General features: G+C 63.0%; 1 protein-coding gene across 1 annotated transcript in view; it reads right to left on the bottom strand.

Moving 5' to 3' along the window:
* The window catches only part of SBF1 (SET binding factor 1), a 65,106-nt gene that overhangs the window by 31,050 nt on the left and 13,148 nt on the right, over nucleotides 1-20,908 (bottom strand). Inside the window, exons 2-4 of the mRNA XM_066184497.1 lie at nucleotides 7,934-8,019; nucleotides 1,745-1,882; nucleotides 855-992 (exon numbers count right to left, since the gene is read on the bottom strand). Of these exons, the coding sequence (XP_066040594.1) occupies nucleotides 855-992; nucleotides 1,745-1,882; nucleotides 7,934-8,019 (362 nt within the window). The remainder of the gene's footprint in view (nucleotides 1-854; nucleotides 993-1,744; nucleotides 1,883-7,933; nucleotides 8,020-20,908) is intronic.

Genomic DNA, 20,908 nt, shown 5'->3' on the forward strand with positions numbered 1-20,908 from the left:
AAGAGCAGGATAAAGCCCTGCCTGCGGGAATAACGAGGGAAGATGGAGCTCAGACTCCTGGGCACTGGAATGATGGGCTGGGAACTTTTCTGTGCAGTCCCAGGGGAGCAGCTGGCAGGACACCTCTGTCTTTGGGAACAAGCGAGGTGTCCCTGTCCCCTGGAGCTGCCCCAGCTTTTGCCTGGCAGGATCCCACTCTGCTGTCCCAGGCTTAGGAAAACAGATCCTGCACTTCAGAGAATTCCCACTCCACAGAAGGACAGGGACACCTCCCACTGTCCCAGGCTGCTCCAATCCTTCCTTGGCCATTCCAGGGATCCAGGGGCAGCCACAGCTGCTCTGGCAATTCCAGCCCGGGCAGCAATTCCCAATGTCCCAATGTCCCACGCAGCCCTGCCCTGTGGCAGTGGGAAGCCGTTCCCTGTGTCCTGTCCCTCTATCCCTTGTCCCCAGCCCCTCTGCAGCTCTCCTGGAGCCCCTTGTGGCCCTGGCAGGGCTCTGAGCTCTCCCTGGAGCCTTCTCCTCCCCAGCGCCATTCCCATGGATACAATCCGTGGAGCTCCCAGCGCTCCCCAGGCACACAAAGCAGCACCTTTGGAGCCAACACAGCTGGCACAGACAGCGCTGCCCCCAGGAACGCGCCGTTCCTGCCGCGCTTCCACCGGCGCGGCCGGCAGCTGCTCCGTGTCCCGCGGCCGCCCGGGCTCGGCGGCAGCTCCGGGGTGCCAAGGGCAGGGCTCTGCTCCCGCGGGGCTGTGCCAGCCTGCTCGCGCTCCCACAGGCAGCAAGGCTTTCCCAGCACGGCTCCCCGCTGCCCCGAGCGCCACTCCGGCTCCCTGGCGCTCCCGACTCACCCGGAACACCTCGGCGTGGTCCAGCCGCGACACCAGCACCAGGCTCTTGGGGGCGAAGAGCTGGGCGGGCTGCACGGGGGACGAGGCCTCCTCCTCCTCCTCCTCCTCACCCTCACCATTCCTGGCGTGGCTCTGGGGCTGGGGAGACACAAACCAGCCCAGGCTGGGGGTTAAGGGATGCTCTTCCCTGTGTCGAGCTCCCGGCACCAGGGTCTGGATTCTGGTGGCACAGGGAAGGCAGGAATCCCTGGGCAGTGCCAAAGGAAACCAGATCCTGCCAGCCCCTGTGTCCCCATGTCACTGTCTCCCCCTGTCCCCATGGCCCTGTGTCCCCATGGCCCATGGCCCAGTATCCCTGTGTGCCTGTGTCGCCATGTCCCCATGGCCCTGTGCCCCCATGTCCCATGTGCCTATGTCCCCATGTTCCGTGTGCCCATGTCCCCGTGTCCCTGTGTCCCCCTATCCCCATGTCCCATGTCCCTGTGTCCCCATATCCCCCTGTCCCTGTGCCCCTACGTCCCTGTGTCCCTCTGTCCCCGTGTGCCCGTGTCCCTGTGTCCTCCTGTCCATGTATCCCCATGTCCTGTGTCCCCATGTCCCCCTGTCCCCTGTCCCGGTACCTGCGGGCTCTCCACAGCCTCACAGAAGGTGAAGCAGGCGCAGTAGTGTCCCCGTGACCCCCTGTCCCTGTATCCCCATGTATCCCCATGTCCCCATGTCCCCGTGTCCCCTGTCCCGGTACCTGCGGGCTCTCCACAGCCTCCCAGAAGGTGAAGCAGGCGCAGCAGTGTCCCCGTGTCCCCCTGTCCCTGTATCCCCGTGTCCCCATGTCTCCTGTCCCGTGTCCCCGTGTCCCCGTGTCCCGTGACCCCTGTCCCCTGTCCCGGTACCTGCGGGCTCTCCACGGCCTCCCAGAAGGTGAAGCAGGCGCAGTAGTGTCTCTCCGAGTTGATGTCGGTCAGCACAGCCACGAAGAAGGTGGGGGGGTTCCTCTCGGGGAACAGCTGCCACCCGCTGGGCTGGCAGAACTGCGGGGGAACAACAGGGGCTCAGGGGGCTGCCAGCTGTCCCCCACACCCTGACCCCGGTCCCAGATGACCCACAGAGCACGTGGGGAAGGGCAGCCCCACGGGCCGGGTCAGGGAGAGCGCTGGGCAGAGCCCCCCGGGCTCCTGGAACCTCCCGGCCCCGCTGGACCAGCCCTGGGAATTCCCAGATGCCCCTCTGCAGGGAAGTGGGGACAGGGCTGTCCCCTCCTGTCCGCAGGGACAGCAGGAGCCGCCTGAGGACCCGGGACTGGGAGGAGCTGTGATGGGACAGCCCGGCCAGGCAGGAGCCCCCCAGCTCCCCCAAGGCACAGAGACCCCAAACCCTGCACAGCCCCCAGACCCTCATGGCACAGAGACCCCAAAACTCTGCACAGCCCCCAGACCCCCATGGCACAGAGACCCCAAACTCTGCTCACAGAGACCCCAGACTCCACAGAGCCCCATGGCACAGAGACCCCAAACTCTGCTCACAGAGACCCCAGACTCCACAGAGCCCCATGGCACAGAGACCCCAAACCCTGCACAGCCCCAGACCCCCATGGCACAGAGACCCCAAACCATGCACAGCCCCCAGACCCTCATGGCACAGAGACCCCAAACTCTGCTCACAGAGACCCCAAATTCCACAGAGCCCCATGGCACAGAGACCCCAAACTCTGCTCACAGAGACCCCAGACTCCACAGAGCCCCATGGCACAGAGACCCCAAACCCTGCACAGCCCCAGACCCCCAAGGCACAGAGACCCCAAACCCTGCACAGCCCCAGACCCCCAAGGCACAGAGACCCCAAACCCCCACCCCCCCAGCCCACCGTGGCACAGACACCCCCTGCCAGTGGCACACAGAGTCCCGAAGGGAAGGGGACACGCAGGACACGGGCTCTGGAGCGGCTCCAGGAGGTGGCACCACTGCCCTGGCACAAACACCGGCCCGGCTGTGCCACTGTCACCGCAGCAGCTCCTGGCACTTCCCAAAGCCCCTCCCAGGGCCGGGGTCATCCCAGCCGGTGGCCCCAGGACACCCCCGGCTTCCCGGCTCTCAGGGGGTTTTCTTTATTTCCCCAGGGCTGCATTTGGCTGCTGAGGAGCTGTGGAAAATTCCCTGGGCGTGGGACAGCCCGGCTCCTTCCAGGGCTGAGGACACGGGAATTCAGAGAATCCCGGGAGGAGAACAAGGTGGCACCAGGGCCTGATGAGCTCCAGCTCCCTCGGGAAGCCAAGGTGGATTCCACCTGGGAGTCTCCCAGCTGTACACCACTCCCCGTGCTCAGGGTGCCCAGGGATCCTCACGGGAAGAGCCCACGGGACAGGAGCTCGGCTTTGTCCGGATCCTTGGGAGGCCAGCAGGAGGGATGGGAGGAAAAGACACCCCAGGAGCTGCTTCCCAGACTCCCTGTCCCTGCAAAGTGGCATCCAGGATCTCTCCATCCCGGGGTCTCTCCATCCCAGGATCTCTCCATCCCGGGGTCTCTCCATCCCAGGCTCTCTCCATCCCAGGGCCTCTCCATCCCAGGGCCTCTCCATCCCAGGGCCTCTCCATCCCAGGGCCTCTCCATCCCAGGGCCTCTCCATCCCGGGGTCTCTCCATCCCGGGGTCTCTCCATCCCAGGATCTCTCCATCCCAGGATCTCTCCATCCCAGGGCCTCTCCATCCCGGGGTCTCTCCATCCCAGGATCTCTCCATCCCAGGATCTCTCCATCCTGGGGTCTCTCCATCCCGGGGTCTCTCCATCCCGGGGTCTCTCCATCCCAGGATCTCTCCATCCCAGGGCCTCTCCATCCCAGGGCCTCTCCATCCCAGGGCCTCTCCATCCCAGGGCCTCTCCATCCCGGGGTCTCTCCATCCCGGGGTCTCTCCATCCCAGGATCTCTCCATCCCAGGATCTCTCCATCCCAGGGCCTCTCCATCCCGGGGTCTCTCCATCCCAGGATCTCTCCATCCCAGGATCTCTCCATCCTGGGGTCTCTCCATCCCGGGGTCTCTCCATCCCGGGGTCTCTCCATCCCAGGATCTCTCCATCCCAGGGCCTCTCCATCCCAGGGCCTCTCCATCCCAGGATTTTTCCATCCCAGGATCTCTCCATCCTGTCCGGCTCAGCAGAACACCGGGACAAGCACGCAATGTCCCTGTCCCAGTGTCACTGTCCTGGTGTCACTGTCCCGACGTGGGAATTTCCCCTCACTGCTCCCAGCCCTGGGATCTCCTGGCACTGTGGGAATGAGGAGCCCGCACAGAGCTGCTGGGTCAGGATCACGGAGTCCTGGGATGGTTTGGGTGGGGAGGGACCCCAGAGCCCCCCAGGGCCACCCCTGCCATGGCAGGGACACCTCCCGCTGTCCCCGGCTGCTCCAGCCCCAGTGTCCAGCCTGGCCTTGGCCATTCCAGGGATCCAGGGGCAGCCACAGCTGCTCTGGCAATTCCAGCCCGGGCAGCAATTCCCAATTCCCAAAATCCCACCTAAATCTCCACTCTTTTAGTTTCAAACCCTCCCCCCTCGTCCCGGGTCGCAGCCAGCATTCCCACTGGCCCAGTTCACACAGGGACGCACTCCAGGACCACGGTGTCACCCTCCCCTGAGAGACAGGAGGGGTGGGAGGCCCCAGGAACCCACCAAGCCACGTGGGAACTCTCCCCAAGCCGTGGGATACGGAGTCAGCTTCCTAACAACAGCACGCGCTGAGAGGATGGGTCACCTCCAGCGCCAGCAGGTGACACCTGGATCAGGTGAGCAGACGGAAATGCCGAGTCGCTCCCAGCCCAGGCTGGGCTCACTCCATCCCACCCGGATAATTCAGACTGCAGGAGCCCCGGGATGTCACCCCCCTGCCCCACCTCACCCGGATCCTCCAGGGAGGAAAGCCATGGCAATGGGCACGGCTGGCAGGGACGGCACAGGTGTCCCCAGAGCCAGCCCAACCTGACCCACGGTGGCACCCGCTGCTGGGCCGCCCTGAGGTGCCACAGGTGAAGGGAAGCAAAAACACAGATCCCCAATGGCACTGAGCAGGATCCTGGAACTGTTTGGGGTGGAAAAGCCCTGGAAGGCAGCCAAGTGCAACTGGTCCCAGCACTGCCAAGGCCACCACTGACCATGTCCTCAAGTGCCACCTCCACACGGATTTTAAATCCCCCCAGGGATGGGGACCCCAGCATTGCCTTGGGCAGCTTATTGCAATGCCTGACCACCTTTTCCACGGAGGAATTTTCCCTCAAATCCCATCTAAACCTCCCCTGGCCCAGCCTAAGGCCGCTCCCTCTCCCCCTGTCCCTGTTCCCTGGCAGCACAGCCCAATCCCCACTCTCCTCCTTCCCCAGTTCTTCCCCCAGTTACTCCACAGCCTTTCCCAAGGATTCGTTTTGCAAGGATCCCACCCGTGACATCCCAAGCCACGCTCCTGGTCATTTATTTTTCCTGCTGATCCCCCCCAGGGGGAGGGTGGTGGTGCCTCTCCTCCCTCTGGAGCGCTCCCAAAACAGCTGCGGGCTCCGAGGGCTCGGCTGTGGCTGCCACCCCCGGATCCGCCCTGCCAGGGAGGGAAAAGTCTGGGGATTGGGGTGGCCAGGCTGGGCACTGGGGCTGGAGCAGCCTGGGACAGCGGGAGGTGTCCCTGCCATGGCAGGGCTGGCCCTGGGGGGCTCTGGGGTCCCTTCCCACCCAACCCAGTGTGGGATTCCACGGACACACCAGGTGAGGCTCAGCCACCGGTGCCTGAATCCAAGCAGCACGGGAAGCTTCCTGCCAGCAACGCTGCCATCCTCTGCAAGTGGGGACGCCCAGCCTGGGGAGCCTGTCCCAGCAATCCCCTGCAGCTGGGGCTGGGACACAGCGTTCTCCTACAGACACCTGCCCTGGCCCCAGGGAGCAAACCTTGGGCACACCTGTGCTCACCGCACCATGGAGTCCTGGGATGGGCTGGGTGGGAAGGGACCCCAGAGCCCCCCAGGGCCACCCCTGCCATGGCAGGGACACCTCCCACTGTCCCAGGCTGCTCCAATCCTTCCTTGGACATTCCAGGGATCCAGGGGCAGCCACAGCTGCTCTGGCAATTCCAGCCCGGGCAGCAATTCCCAATGTCCCAATGTCCCACCCAGCCCTGCCCTGTGGCAGTGGGAAGCCATTCCCTGTGTCCTGTCCCTCTGTCCCTTGTCCCCAGTCCCTCTGCAGCTCCCCTGGAGCCCCTTTTGGCCTTGGATGTCCCGGAATGCTGGCAGAGGTGGAGTGGCTCCGAAGGCCTGGACACTCCCAGCGGGTGCCAGAACCATCCCAGAGCTGCCTCAGGACATGGAAAATCCCAAACTGAGTCCGGCAGAGCTGTGGGATCACAGCACGGAGGGTCTTTAGGCCCTGCGCTGAGGAAGGATCCAGAAGGGAAATTGGGAATGGCATCCCTGGATTTCCAGGAATCTCCATTCCCAGCAGGATCCCCCTGTTCCAGCAGAGAGCCCGGGAATGCCCTCACCCCGGGAATACCCTCAGCAGGCAGGGAACTGCTCTGGGCAGGCGGGGAGAGGCTCCCAGGGTGATTTATCCCCACGCTGTGCCTGTCCCCAGAGGAAGTGCATCCATTCCAATGAGACATTTCTGTTGGGAATTGCCGCCGGACACCGCGCGTGGCCAGGAGCTCCAAATCCCACCTCCCAGCACACCCCGGGGAGGCTTTTTTTCCCCATAAAGCTGCCAAGGAGGATCAGCCCCAACCGCAGCGGCGCGTCCCACCCGAGCCCTGGGATGGGCTGCCGTGGATTTCCCGAGCTGCCTTGGGATCAGCCCCACGTGCTGCTCCCCCAGGACACTCGGAGAGCTTGTGGGAAGCCCTGACTCCCAAAAGCACAGGGCTCCAATTGTTTAAATTCCAGGGATTTTTTGGCTGGACAGTTTGACCCTTGGGAAAAACAGAAAGCGGCTTTGCTCCTGCTTGGGACGGTTCCCAAGTCCCCGCAGACATCAGGAAACTCGGAGCAGAAGAATAAAAATAAATGTGTGCTTTTTTGCCTCGGATACAACGGCACAGAAAGGTCCCAAAACTGTGCTGGAACTTCAGGGGACACGTGATGGGAAGAGGAGCTGGACACTGCCAATCCCAGTGACAACGGGACGAGGAGCCAGTGACCCCAGTGATGATGGGCAGGGACACCTCCCACTGTCCCAGGCTGCTCCCAGCTCCAGAGGCCACTGCCAGGGATCCAGGGGCAGCCACAGCTGCTCTGGCAATCCCAGCCCAGTCAGCAATTCCTTCCCGAGATCCCACCTAAACGGATGTCCATCCCTGGACATCCTAAAAGGAGTCCCCATCCCTGCAGGGATTTCAAAGCCATGTGGATGTGGCACTTGGGGACATGGGCAGCGGTGGCCTTGGCACCACTGATGGCACCCAATGGGCTCAGGGGGATTTTCCAACCCGAATAAATCCGTGATTCCGTGAGCTCCAGGGGGAGTGGAGCAGCTTCCAGAGGGCTCAGCCTGGGGCTCTGTCCCAGCCCATCCTTTTCACTGGGAACGGAGCTGCAGCTCCTCCCTGAGGGTCCCTGGAGCTGCAGGGCACAGGCAGGGATTGGGAAGAGCCCCCAGCCCAGTTCAGCGATGAGGGGAACAATCCCTCAGCCCTGGATGAGCTGGAGCTGGTCTGGAGAATGCCCACAGCACCACAGCCCGGGAATGTCCCAGCTGATCCCAAAGATCTGCAAAGACCTCGGGATGTCCCGAGAGCTGCTGGCCGTGCCCAGAGGGCTGGGGACATCCAGAGCCCGGCCCTGGGATCCAGCCTGGGCCAGGACACTGGGCAAGGGGGGCTCTGGACACTCAGGCTGCACCCATGGCTCCTCCAGGAGGAATTGCAGCATCCAGCTGCTGATCCTGGTAAAGGAGGGGGTGCAGAGAGGCCGGGAGAGGAACCAGCACGCTGCATCCCGCAGCTCCTGGAGAGCTCTGGGGCTGGAGATGCACCCAGGGCAGGTGGGAACTGCTCCCTCACGGCCCCCCATCCCCGAGGGACGTGTCCTGGTGTCACCCACGGGTCCTCAGCCACTCACCAGCTCGATGCCCTGTGGGAAGGGGTTGTCCTCCCAGTCCTTCTCCGGGAAGCGCTGCAGGATCTGTCCCTGTCCATCCCCGCTCCCTGCAGAGACAGGACAGGATTAGAGGGCAGCAGGCAGATGGGGCAGCACAGGGGAGAGCCCGGCCCCCCAGCAGCACTGCCCACCCAGCAGAACCCCAGGAATCTCGGAGGAAACACATCCCAGAGACTTCGCTGGAGGTGGGAACGGCACTGGAGCAGCAGCTCTGGTCCCTCTCCAGGCAGAACTTCCCTCCCTGGGATCCCAACATGGACAGCACTCCCACTCTGAGCTGCGTTCCCTGCTCCTCATCCCTCTCCAGGCAGAACTTCCTTCCCTGGGATCCCAACACGGACAGCACTCCCCATTCTGAGCTGCGTTCCCTGGGATCCCAACACGGACAGCACTCCCCATTCTGAGCTGCGTTCCCTGGGATCCCAACACGGACAGCACTCCCCATTCTGAGCTGCGTTCCCTGGGATCCCAACACTGACAGCACTCCCCATTCTGAGCTGCGTTCCCTGCTCCTCATCCCTCTCCAGGCAGAATTTCCTTCCCTGGGATCCCAACACGGACAGCACTCCCCACTCTGAGCTGCGCTCCCTGCTCCTCATCCCCCCGCTGGCCTTGCCCCAAACAGCCCTGCCCGGGATTTGCTTTTGGGTTCCTGACAGCTCCTGTTTCCCGGGGCTTTATGGAGCATCCCAAACCCTCACCTGCCCCACAGCCCACACCATTCCAGACCCCAAATCCTGCTGTTTCCCAACGGACAGCCTGGACAAGGCTCAGCAGGGCGCGCGGGCATTGCCTCAGCTCTGGGACAGCCCGAGGTGACGGTGGCACCAACTGCTCCTGCCCCAGACCCTGTGAAGGGAAGGGTTCCCACATCCCTCCACACACAGAGCTGCTCCTGGATCCAGCTGGGAATCACAAATCCCGAGGATTCTGGCCCAGCCACGAAGGCAGGCAGCCCTGTGATGGGGACAGGGGGCAAATCTCAGCTCCTTCCAGAGGTGCTGAGGGATTGTCACATTCCCAGGGACCACCCAAGGTCTGTCCCATCCCGGGAGCCGGGTCCTGGCCATGGAATGGGGCTGGGAAAGCAGGAGGAGCACCAGGGAAGGGCTATTCTGGGAGGCCAGACGTGTCCCCAGGGTCCCCACTCACCAGCCACAGCTGGATTTAGCAGGACCAGGAGAGGGAAAGGGGCCATTTATAGCCCCGAGCCCAAAATGGAAAGGCTGGAGCCAAACTGGGCACCAAACATCCACAGGGATTGGGACAACAGGGATTGGGTCAACCAGAGCCTGCCTGGCTGCGTGCTCCAACACCACAGCCCTGCTCTGTCACCACGTCCCTGCTCTGTCACCACAGCCCTGCTCTGTCACCACGTCCCTGCTCTGCCACCACAGCCCTGCTCTGCCACCACGTCCCTGCTCTGTCACCACAGCCCTGCTCTGCCACCACGTCCCTGCTCTGTCACCACGTCCCTCCGAGTGCTCCCAGCCCTGGGCAAAGGCTGCTCCCTCCCTCCCAGTGCCAAGGGCTTGGCTCAACTTCCAGACAGGAAAATCCCTTGAGATCCCCACGTCAGGATTACAGCTCTGACAGCTCCAAGCTGTGCCCTCCACATCCAGCCCTGCCACGGCTTCACTGGAACAGTCTCAGTTAAAGGGAAACGAATACAAGAGCACAAAATCCTGGGATGGTTTGAGTGGGAAGGGACCCCAGAGCCCCCCCAGGGCCACCCCTGCCATGGCAGGGACACCTCCCACTGTCCCAGGCTGCTCCAGTCCTTCCTTGGACATTCCAGGGATCCAGGGGCAGCCACAGCTGCTCTGGCAATTCCAGCCCGGGCAGCAATTCCCAATGTCCCACGCAGCCCTGCCCTGTGGCAGTGGGAAGCCGTTCCCTGTGTCCTGTCCCTCTGTCCCTTGTCCCCAGCCCCTCTGCAGCTCTCCTGGAGCCCCTTGTGGCCCTGGAATGTGCTGGAAGCTCTCCCTGGAGCCTTTCCCTGTCTGGGTGAGCCCCCCCAGCTCTCCCAGCCTGGATCCCTGGGAGCTGAGGGGCTCCAGCCCTGGAGCAGCTCCGGGGCCTCTCTGGACTCTCCAGCAGCTCCAGGTGCTGCTGCCGTGTGCCCGGGGCTGGGGCAGCTCTGCAGGTGGGGCCTCACCTGGGCACAGGGGCAGGGTCCCCCTCCCCTGTGGGCTCAGCCCGGCACTGGGAGGGTCTCAGGCTCATCCTCCTCAGCACAAACAAAAACCCTTCCCAGGGCTGTGGAGAACAACGGGAACCTCCACTGCTGGGGTTCTCCCAGAGACAGGAGCTGCCATCCTGCAGCCAGCTGCCGAAGGGCAGGCACCTCCTGATTTTAGGGGCTGTCACCAACAGCCTGACTCAGGGCTCCCGGACACTTCCCTGAGCTGACCCCAGCTCTCCCACCATTCAGCTCCGCGTCGGGCTGCGGCATCGGCGCGTCCCTTCCCGCCTGGGAGAGCTGGACCTGCTCCGTCCATTCTGCTGCCGGCCCAGCTGAGGAGCTGGAGCTCCCTGGGAACGCAGGTGTGCCCGTGAACCTCGGCCCGCAGGCAGCTGCTGCCCCTCCGTCCTTCCTGTGGGGCTGGGGACACCTCCGGGAGCCCGGCCGCGCTGGGAAGGTCACGGGATGTTGTTGTGACACAGGAAATCCTAAATAAGGCCGCAGTGAAACACGGGGCCGAGGCACGGCACGGCATGACCCCGGCCGGGAGCGCTGGCACGGCGGGACAGTGCCGGGAAGAGTCGGGACAGGGGTCAGGGACACGCCAGCGCCGTCCCTCGCTGCCACTGTCCCCGAAAGGCTGGGACGGCAGGAGATGGGCCTCAGCCCTGCACAGGCTTCTGTCTCCCGGGCCGGGAAGGTTCCCAGAGCCTGCAGGACGTCGTGTCCACCTTCCCTGGAAAAACCCCGGGGGATTGACAGGTGGAGCAGGGCAGCCCCAGCCCATGCCGGCCCCACGGCCAGGCCCTGCTCTGGGGCAGCCATATGGTCTCCCAGCCCTGCAGCAGCTCCTCCAGCCCTTTCCTGAGGAGCTGGATGCGACGGAGAGAGGAGAAAGGGAATTGTCACGGGGGTTTGAGGCAAAGGAGCTTGTTTGGAAGAAGCCCTGTCCCAGCCCTCACAGCCAACACCCTGCAGGTGACTGAAGGTGTTTCACCACCGGCACGGGACCTCTGGCCTGGCCAGCCCCAAGGAACGGCTCCTCTGCAGGCTGGGACACGACTCCCACAGCCCTGAACCTCGGAAACTCGGGATGAAATCATCCAGGGCAACACAAAGCTCGGACAACACAGCTCAGTGTTGGAGCTCAGGGCACCCCCCTGGAGCCCTGGCAGTGGCCTGGGCCAGGCTGGACACTGGGGCTGGGAGCACCTGGGACACTGGGAGGTGTCCCTGCCATGGCAGGGGTGGCCCTGGGGGGCTCCGGGGTCCCTTCCCACCCAAACAACTCGGGGATTCCCTGATCCTCCAGCCACGCTCTGTCCTACCTGTGCACGGAGCGGTGGCTCCTGCCCCGGCCACAGGACACAGGCAGGGCAGGGAGGGCACTGCAGGGTTGGCAGAGCCTGGAAGGTGAGCCCAGGGGGGCAGGAGGCTGATGGGCCCTGGGCTGTGGCACCCCAGGGTGGGCACAGCCCCGGGCAGGGACTGTCCCCTGTGCTGGCCCTCCTGAGGGATCCCCTGGAATAGTGGGGACAGCTCTGGAGAGCCCTGGAGGGGCCGGAGCGTGTGCAGGGAACGGGGCTGGGAAGGGTCTGGAGCCCCAGGAGGGGCTGAGGGAGCTGGGCAAGGGGCTGAGCCTGGAGAAAAGGAGGCTCAGGGGGGACCTGGTGGCTCTGCACAAGTCCCTGCCAGGAGGGGACAGCCGGGGGGTCGGGCTGTGCCGCCAGGGGACAGGGACAGGAGCAGAGGGAACGGCCTCGGGGAGGCTCAGGGTGGATTTTGGGGAATTCCCTCCTGGAAAGGGCTGTGCTGCCTCGGCACAGTGCAGTCCTCAACCCTGCAGGGATTTCAACCCCTGTGGAGGTGGCACTTGGGGACAGGGTCAGGGGTGGCCTCGGCAGTGCTGGGAATGCTTGGATTCAGTGATCTGGGAGGGCTCTTCCAACCTGCCTGACCCCATGGTGTCAGAAGAAAACACCCTGTCCCCAGGGGAGCCCCGTGCAGGACGTTCCCACGCCCACGGAGCCGGCAGGATTTGGCACCAGCAGCCACTGCCAGCCCAGGTGGGCCGGAACCAGGGCCCGAGGAGCAAACCTGCCCCGTCCAGCTGCTGGGACAAACCAGGGGGGCCACTGGGGATCAAAGGCTGGCACCGGGGCTCCGGCAGCTCCCCCTGGACTTTCCCAGGATGCAGAGCTGGGCCCAGGCCAGGCCAGGCTGCAGCACCTGCCCCGCATGGCACCGGCACCGGGCAGGAAGCTCCGGGGGCAGGAAAAGCCCGTGGGAACACGGCCCGGGGCTGAGGCTGCCAGGGCACCCACGGCTCCCAGCCATGGGCTGTGTGTGACACCAGGGGACACTCATCCCATCCCCAAGCCCCTGTGACCACCTCCTGTCGCCCCTCCAGTCACGTGCAGGAGCTGCATCCCCTTTCCCACACCTGTACCACAATCCCAGACTGGTTTGGGTGGGAAGGGACCCCAGAGCCCCCCAGGGCCACCCCTGCCATGGCAGGGACACCTCCCACTGTCCCAGGCTGCTCCAGCCCCAGTGTCCAGCCTGGCCTTGGCCATTCCAGGGATCCAGGGGCAGCCACAGCTGCTCTGGCAATTCCAGCCCGGGCAGCAATTCCCAATGTCCCAATGTCCCACCCAGCCCTGCCCTGTGGCAGTGGGAAGCCATTCCCTGTGTCCTGTCCCTCTGTCCCTTGTCCCCAGCCCCTCTGCAGCTCTCCTGGAGCCCCTGTAGGGACACTGGGCACTCTGGGACAGTGGGAGGTGACCCTGCCATGGCAGGGGTGGCACTGGATGGCCTTTAAGGTCCCTTCCCACCAAACCATTCCATGATTCTTGGACGTGTCACACCAACCTGAGGACAACCAGCCCCATCCTCCACCCCTGTGTCCACCAGGAATCACCACCTGAGTGGGGAGCTGGGCTATTCCAGCCCCGGCCCCCAGCTCCTCCCTCCCAAAGGGCAGGGAGGAGGCACAGACAGGGATGAGCCATCCCATCCCGGCCCTGCAGCCCCCGCCCCCAAGCCCACCCAGAACAAGACCCGAGTGTCTGCTGGGGGACAAAGGGGCCTCTGTCCCCGTGACGTGTCCCCGCCGGGGGCACGGAGAATGGCTTTTCTATGGAGGGAACAAAGGGGCCGTTTGTGGGGCTGGGGGTGGCCGGGAGAGCCCACCCTGCCCAGGGCCAGCCCTGTCCCCACTGCTGGCCACCAGCATGGCATGGGACACCAAGGGCAGGTGCTGGCAGCTCCCTGTGCCAATCCCCAAACCCCTGAGGCTGGAAAAGCCCATCCCAGCCCATCCAGTGCCAGCTGTGCCCCATGCCCACCTCGTCCCCAGCCCAGAGCCCTCAGTGCCACCTCCAGGAATTCCCTGGACACCTCCAGGGATGGGCACTCCAAAGCTCCCCATCCCATGGAGAAATTCTTCCTGAAGCGGCACTCACTGGACCCCCGGTGTCCCCTCCCTCCCTCCCTCCTTGTGGCATGGCTGCTGTGCCCCCCAGAAGGGGACAAGCAAAATCCCAAAGAATAATAACATCATCACTCTCTCCATGCTTTAGGGCAATTCCATGGGACAAGGAGCTTGGGATGACAAAGCCCTTCCCAGACTGCAGGAGCAGCGTGACAGGGACACCTCTGGCTCGGCCAAAGGGATTTGGAGGGGATTTAGGGCAAAAGTCTCCCCAAAGTCACACCCAGAACAGCAATTCCTGTCCTGAGCGCAGCTAAGAAAAAACAAAAGGGGAAAAACTTTGGAATGACCACCTCATTCCGTGTTTAACGGTCAGCTGGGTGATGTCTGAGGGTGCGCTTGACCTGCTGGACACAGGGAAAATAAGGATCACCCAGAGGAAGATACAGATCAGCCACAGCCCGGGACACGGAGCTGGGTGAGGAAGCAAACTGTCTGCATGCAATTCCAGGCTGGAAAAACCCCATCCAGCCACGGAACGCTTCCCACGGGAGGCAAACACCCCCCCGCCCCAGGCTGGGGTCACTCACTCCCAGTTACAACATCCTGGAGCAGCACTGGGGGGTGGCAGTGCCCGGGGCACTCCCAGCACAGCACCTCCATGGAGCACAGCTCTCATTCCCTGTGGAATTCAGGGATGCTTTGGGGAGCTCAGGAAGAGCCTCACTGCCGAGGGCTGTTGGTAGGAAGATGAAGTGAGGCGGGTGAGGAGGGGTCAGCCCTGATCCCCCCCGCTCTGGCTCGCACCGCTCCTGTGCCGGGATGTCATTATTCCTCAAAAACCTCTCCCGAACCCCTCTCAATCCAAACATTTCCCTCTCAATCCAAATCCAAATGGAGAGAGCAGCATCTCCCCCTGGGCCCTGCCAGGACCCGGGCGTGCAGACTGCCAGGAATCGGGGACTCTGCAAACCCCGGGCACAGAAAACCCCAGGAGCCTGTGGAATGTGGAGTTCTCCGCTCTCCCACCGCCCCAGACCCCGCAGGAAGGTGCGCTTGGGTCCTGCCCACACACACACAGCACGAGCCCCAGGGGTCAGGGAAGATCCAGGGATCCGGGAATGGTGGGGGAAGAGGGAGCAGCCCGGGCTGGAGATGCCAGGAGATTCCCACCATTCCCACACCAAGCTGGGGCTGGGAGCGAGCTCGGCGCAGCCCGGGTAGAGCCCGGCTGTGCCCTGACCCCGTTCCAAGGGAGAGCTGTGTTTATCTTTGGAAACATTAAAGCACGAGAGGAAGTAATTCAATTAAAAAACCCCGCCTGCTTCCGAGCCCAGGCCCGCAGCCGCCACGGCTCCCCCGGGGGCTGCAGCTGGGGGTTTCCATAAATCCCGGGGGGACACGGCCCCGCAGCCCCTCAGAGCACCCCGAAGTGCCTCACACCACCAGCCACACGGGGCACGAGCTGGGGGGGCCCTCCGGAGGAGCCCTCCAGGAAAACTGGATGCTGTGAGGGCCCAGGAGCTGCTTTAAGGGATCCCAGGGGACCCCTGAAGGTCCCTTTGGATGTCAGATCCTCGGGGATTCTACCAAGAGCAGCCAGGGGACAGGGACACCCGGCTGGGGGGGGGGGGGGGAATGTCCAGGAGGGGCTCCAGGAGAGCTGCGGAGGGGCTGGGGACAAGGGACAGAGGGACAGGACACAGGGAATGGCTTCCCACTGCCACAGGGCAGGGCTGCGTGGGACATTGGGAATTCCAGCTGTGGCTGCCCCTGGATCCCTGGAATGGCCAAGGCCAGGTTGGACACTGGGGCTGGAGCAGCCGGGACAGTGGGAGGTGTCCCTGCCATGGCAGGGGTGGCCCTGGGGGGCTCTGGGGTCCCTCCCCACCCAAACCATCCCAGGATTCCCTGATTCCATGACCTGGAGCTGGGTGGGCTCTGTGGCTCAGTTCCCTGGGGAAGAGGATCCCGTGGTCAGAGCTGCAAAAAGCGTTTTGGGGATGAACCTCTGCTATTTTTACCTGATGCCAAATTCCAGCTGCTTCCCTGGGGAGCCATTCCCAGCTCCACTGGCACCCCGGGTGATAATTATGGGGCAGCCAACATTTACTCATGGCCTAAAAGCAGCCCCGGCTGCTCCCGTGGCCCCTCCTGCCCTTCCCCTGTGGGAAGAACATGTGGGAATTACGAAATGGTTTGGGATGGAAGGGACCCCAGAGCCCGTCCAGGGCCACCCCTGCCATGGCAGGGACACCTCCCGCTGTCCCAGGCTGCTCCAGCCCCAGTGTCCAGCCTGGCCTTGGCCATTCCAGGGATCCAGGGGCAGCCACAGTTGGAATTCCCAATTCCCAATGTCCCAATGTCTCATGCAGCCCTGCCCTGTGGCAGTGGGAAGCCATTCCCTGTGTCCTGTCCCTCTGTCCCTTGTCCCCAGCCCCTCTGCAGCTCTCCTGGAGCTCCTGAGGTTTCCCTGGAGCCTTCCCCTCTCCAGGCTGGGCACTCCCAGCTCTCCCAGCCCGGCTCCAGAGCAGAGCTGTCCCCCCAAGGGACGCGGAGGGACAGTGGGACAGGATCCAGCCCCAGGCACGGAGCAGCTCCAAGCTCCAGGACAAAAGGCCTCAGTGCCAGCCCCGGCGCTGTCTGTGCTGGGCAATCCCTGCAGGGCAGCCAAGGCCAGAGGGAAACCCCAACCCCAAACCCCAGCCAGGGCTGCTCCTCCTCACACGTGGGTGCCCACGTCCCTCCCTGCTCCGTCCTGCCAGGGCACAGGGAACCATCCAAGCCCTGCCTCCGCTGGTCTCGACCCTGCAGGGATCGTTTCCACCCAGCCTCTGCCAGCATCAACATCTCCCACGAGGGCAGAAGGAGCTTTTTGTTCCCTGTGTCCCACACAGGGGCCAGAGATGTCCCAGAGCGTGGCTCTTGCAGGGAAGGACAATGGCAGGAATGACAGGGTAGGAATGGAGGAGTGGGAATTGGGTCAGGTTCCACAGGGGCCTCAGCAGTGCCAGAGCCACCAGGACTGAAATGGGAGGAGATGTCCCATCAATATGGGAAGCTCGAGAATTCCCCGAAAACGCCACTGAGCCTGTCCCCAAGCGCCACCTCCGCATGGATTTTAAATCCCTGCAGGGATGGAGACCCCACCGCCGCCCTGGGCAGCTCCTTCCAGCGCCTGACCACCTTTTCCACAGAGGAATTTTCCCTCCAATCCCATCTGAACCTCCCCTGGCCCAGCCTGAGGCCGTTCCCTCTGCTCCTGTCCCTGTCCCCTGGCGGCACAGCCCGACCCCCCGGCTGTCCCCTCCTGGCAGGGACTTGTGCAGAGCCACCAGGTCCCCCCTGAGCCTCCTTTTCTCCAGGCTCAGCCCCTTGCCCAGCTCCCTGGGCCTCTCCTCACAGGATCTGCGCTGCAGGAGGGGATCCCCTCCACGAGGGACGGCCCTCAGCAGGGATCTCACTCTGCTGGGGCAGCGGGAGGAACAGGCTGAAGCCGAGAGGAACCGAAACCCCACCGACCACAGACTGCTCTGCGATGGGGAAATGAGCCTGCCCTGGAGCCCTCAGCTTCCTCATGGGCATTTCCCAAGGAAGCAGGGAATTTTCTGAAGCAGGTCCAGCTCCCATGGAGCACCCAGCGCTGGCTCAGCCTGACCCCACAGCCTGGAGGGGAGCCCTGCTCTGCCCAGCCTCGGGAATGCCAACCCCTGCTGCCCCCAAACCCCTGGCACACAAGCCCAGAGGGTCCAGCCACGGTGCCAGCCCTGCCCCAGCGACCTGGAGCAGCTCCTCACCTCTAATCCTTGGGAATGAGCAGGGAGATGGGGATGGAAGCAGCAGGGAGTGCTGCCAGCTCCGAGCCCAGCCGGGGGATTAGCGGGATTAGCACGTTCCCAGCAGCTCCTGCTACTGCTCCCAGTGCACCCCACCACCACCCAGGCCCCCCAGACCCACCTCACCCCCCACATGGATTATCCGGGACAGGCTGGGGTGAGTCCCAAGGTGGTCACAGAGCTGAGTGAGGGAAGGGAATGGGCCCGGCTGGGATTGTTGGGGTGTGTGTGCAGGGCCAGGGGCTGCACCCACGAGCCCTGTGGGGCCCTACAGCTCAGGGTGTCCCAGGATTGCAGGTGTCACCTGCACGCCTGTCCCTGGAGCTGCTGCTGACACTGCGGGGCTCCGGCTGTGCCACAACCGGGACCGGCGACCCCGGGCCCTTCCCAGCTTGTCCCAGGGGTCTGAGCTGAGCAGGGGACGTTTAGGTGGGATATGGGGAAGAAATCAATACGAAACACGACTTGGAATTCCCCCCGTTAGTTCAAGTTCCCGGAGAACAGAGTTTGCCAAGTGGAGAGGGGCTGGGGACGAGGGATGGGACAGGACACAGGGAATGGCTTCCCACTGGGAAAGGGGAGATTTGGGTGGGATTTTGGGAAGGAATTCCTGGCTGGGCTGGGATTGCCAGAGCAGCTGGGGCTGCCCCTGGATCCCTGGAATGGCCAAGGAAGGATTGGAGCAGCCTGGGACAGTGGGAGGCGTCCCTGCCATGGCAGGGGTGGCCCTGGGGTCCCTTCCCACCCAAACCATTCCAGGACTCCGTGACCCCAAGGCACACCCACAGCTGGGCCAGGGGCAGAGGCTCTGTTTGATGGGAAGGGCAGGGAAACAGTTTCATGGGATCCTTCCCAGAAGGAAACACAGCTCTGCTCCTCCACCCAGAGCCAACAGAGGCGGGCAGGGGCTGGGCCCTCAGGAAGGGATGCTGGGGAGCAGAGGACAGGGCTGGAAGGGGTTCCATGTGACCTGAGCAGCTCCGCCACCTCCAGCAGCCTAAAAATCCCTCCACTTCCCCAAAAGAACTGCACTGAAATCCCTGGATCGCTCTGACCCTGAGGAAGGCAGGCAAGGCTCCCTGGAGTCGGCAGGATGAATTCCCCACGCTGTGGAGGAGAACCCAGCTGGAGCAGGAGGGCTCCTCACGGATTGCGCCTGGCACATTCCACCCGTGGAGCTTCCAGCCTTGCAACGACAGCTCAGACCTGAGAGAGCAAACACTCATCTCCGCTGCTGCTCTGCCAGCAAAACAGAGAATCAGGGAATCCTGGGATGGTTTGGATGGGAAGGGACGCCAAAGCCCCTCCAGGGCCACCCCTGCCATGGCAGGGACACCTCCCGCTGTCCCAGGTGCTCACCCCTCTGCCCCCAACAGCTTCACTTCCCCCACAGCAAAACCCTGATTTCCCAGCAAAGAAAAAAAAATAAAACAAACAAACACTTGGGATTTGACTCCAATAAATCCCATCTCTGGCGTAGGTTTAGGTTTTTCCAAACCCTCGACAAGTGACTGACCCCCCGTTCAGCCCAAGGCAGGAAAAACATCTTGGGATTTACCAAGCTGGACAAAAGAAAAGAAACCAAAACAACCCTGGAAGAGTTCAACAATAAAATAAACAAGCCCAAACCATCGAGAAGACACACGAGCGAGCGGTAAAACCAAGTCAGACCTGGGGTAAAGGTCAGGGAAAAATGAGCAACGAACTATTGAAAAATACAAAAAAAAAAAAAAAAGGGGAATTAAGGATAAATTCGACAGAAACAGCGAAAATTCAAACATTTTCTCCAACGTCAGCTTCCTGTCCCACTTGGATTTTCAGGAATATTGAGTGATGGCCGTGCTGACCCCGTCCCCGCGGGGATTTCAGCAGCACAGCTGGTTCCAGACACACCAGGCCCAGGAAAAAAACCACCCCAAACCCCCGGGTAGCGGCCAGAAAATCGGGCAAACACGCCACAAACATTCCAAACTTGGACATGGATTAAGGCTTGAGGCTGTTTTGGACACACAGAGCTCAGGGGAGGAAGGACAGGATCCCATCCCGGAGCAGGAGCGACATTCCCAGCGCCAGACAGGCCCTCGGTATAATCCCTGCGTGGGCACACGGGGCTGGGATAAATCCAGGGCTGGATAAAGCTCACGGACACATCCCAGGCCTGCCTGGGACTGCTGGGAACACGGAGCTCTCCTGGTGTGAGCGCACAGGGAACAGGGACACGCCACTGATCCCAAAAACACTCATCTGGGCAAAGAGCAGTGCCAAGAGGATTTGGGGGTGAGGTGGCTCGGGACAGAGGCACTGCCCCGTGTGCTGGTGGACACCAGAGGGAGGGGGGACACGGAGGTTCCGGACAGGAATACCTGCTTCAGCTGGGAAGTGGGAAAAACGCCCCAAAACCTACTCCAGTCTGTCCAGAATGAGACAAGGAGCACGGGGAATGTGCTGCATGAGCCCAGCGCCTCCACACTCCCTCCTTCCTCCCATCCCAAACTGCAGCAGGAGCTGGGATGAGCCCACCACATCCCCATTCCCTCCTTCCCTCCCATCCCAAACTGCAGTGGGAGCTGGGATGAGCCCACCACATCCCCATTCCCTCCTTCCTCCCATTCCAAACTGCAGCAGGAGCTGGGATGAGCCCACCACATCCCCATTCCCTCCTTCCCTCCCATCCCAAACTGCAGTGGGAGCTGGGATGAGCCCACCACATCCCCATTCCCTCCTTCCTCCCATCCCAAACTGCAGCAGGAGCTGGGATGAGCCCACCACATCCCCATTCCCTCCTTCCCTCCCATCCCAAACTGCAGTGGGAGCTGGGATGAGCCCACCACATCCCCATTCCCTCCTTCCCTCCCATCCCAAACTGCAGCAAGAGCTGGGACGAGCCCAGCACATCCCATTCCCTCACTCCAGACCTGGGGAGAAGAGCCCACACTTCCCACCAAACATTTCTGGGAAAAGCTCCAAGGGCTGTGAGCAGCTCCTGACTCTCCCTGCTCCTGCAGAGCTCCCTCCTCATCCTCCTTTAGCCCCAAGCCAGGGCCGGGAGACGGGATTTTGCCTTTGGGGTGCTGCACGGCGACATTCCCACCTTGTCCCCCTTTTGCTGGCACTCCCTTCCAGCCTCCCCGGCACTTGGAAAACTCCGTGAACCCCAAAGCCCTCACGGGCTGGGATGAGGCAGCGGAGCCAAGGAAAACAACGGGCAATAACCCCACAGCAATGATTTCAGGAATTATCGTGGCAGCGAGAGGGAAGCCATTCCCCGTGTCCTGTCCCTGCAGGCCTTGTCCCCAGCCCCCCTGCAGCTCTCCTGGAGCCCCTTTGGGCCCTGGAATGTGCTGGAAGCTCCCCTTGGAGCATTTCCCTCTCCAGGTGAACACTCCCAGCCTCTCCCTCCAGCCTGGCGCAGGAGGATTTATCCCAGGGGAGGCTCAGGGTGGACACCAGCAGGAATTTCCCCAAAGGAAAGGGTGTTCAGC

The sequence above is a fragment of the Chamaea fasciata genome, unplaced genomic scaffold (assembly GCF_029207755.1).
Source record: "Chamaea fasciata isolate MVZ Bird 193981 ecotype frontalis unplaced genomic scaffold, bChaFas1.0.hap1 SCAF_5, whole genome shotgun sequence".
Classification (NCBI taxonomy): domain Eukaryota; kingdom Metazoa; phylum Chordata; class Aves; order Passeriformes; family Sylviidae; genus Chamaea; species Chamaea fasciata.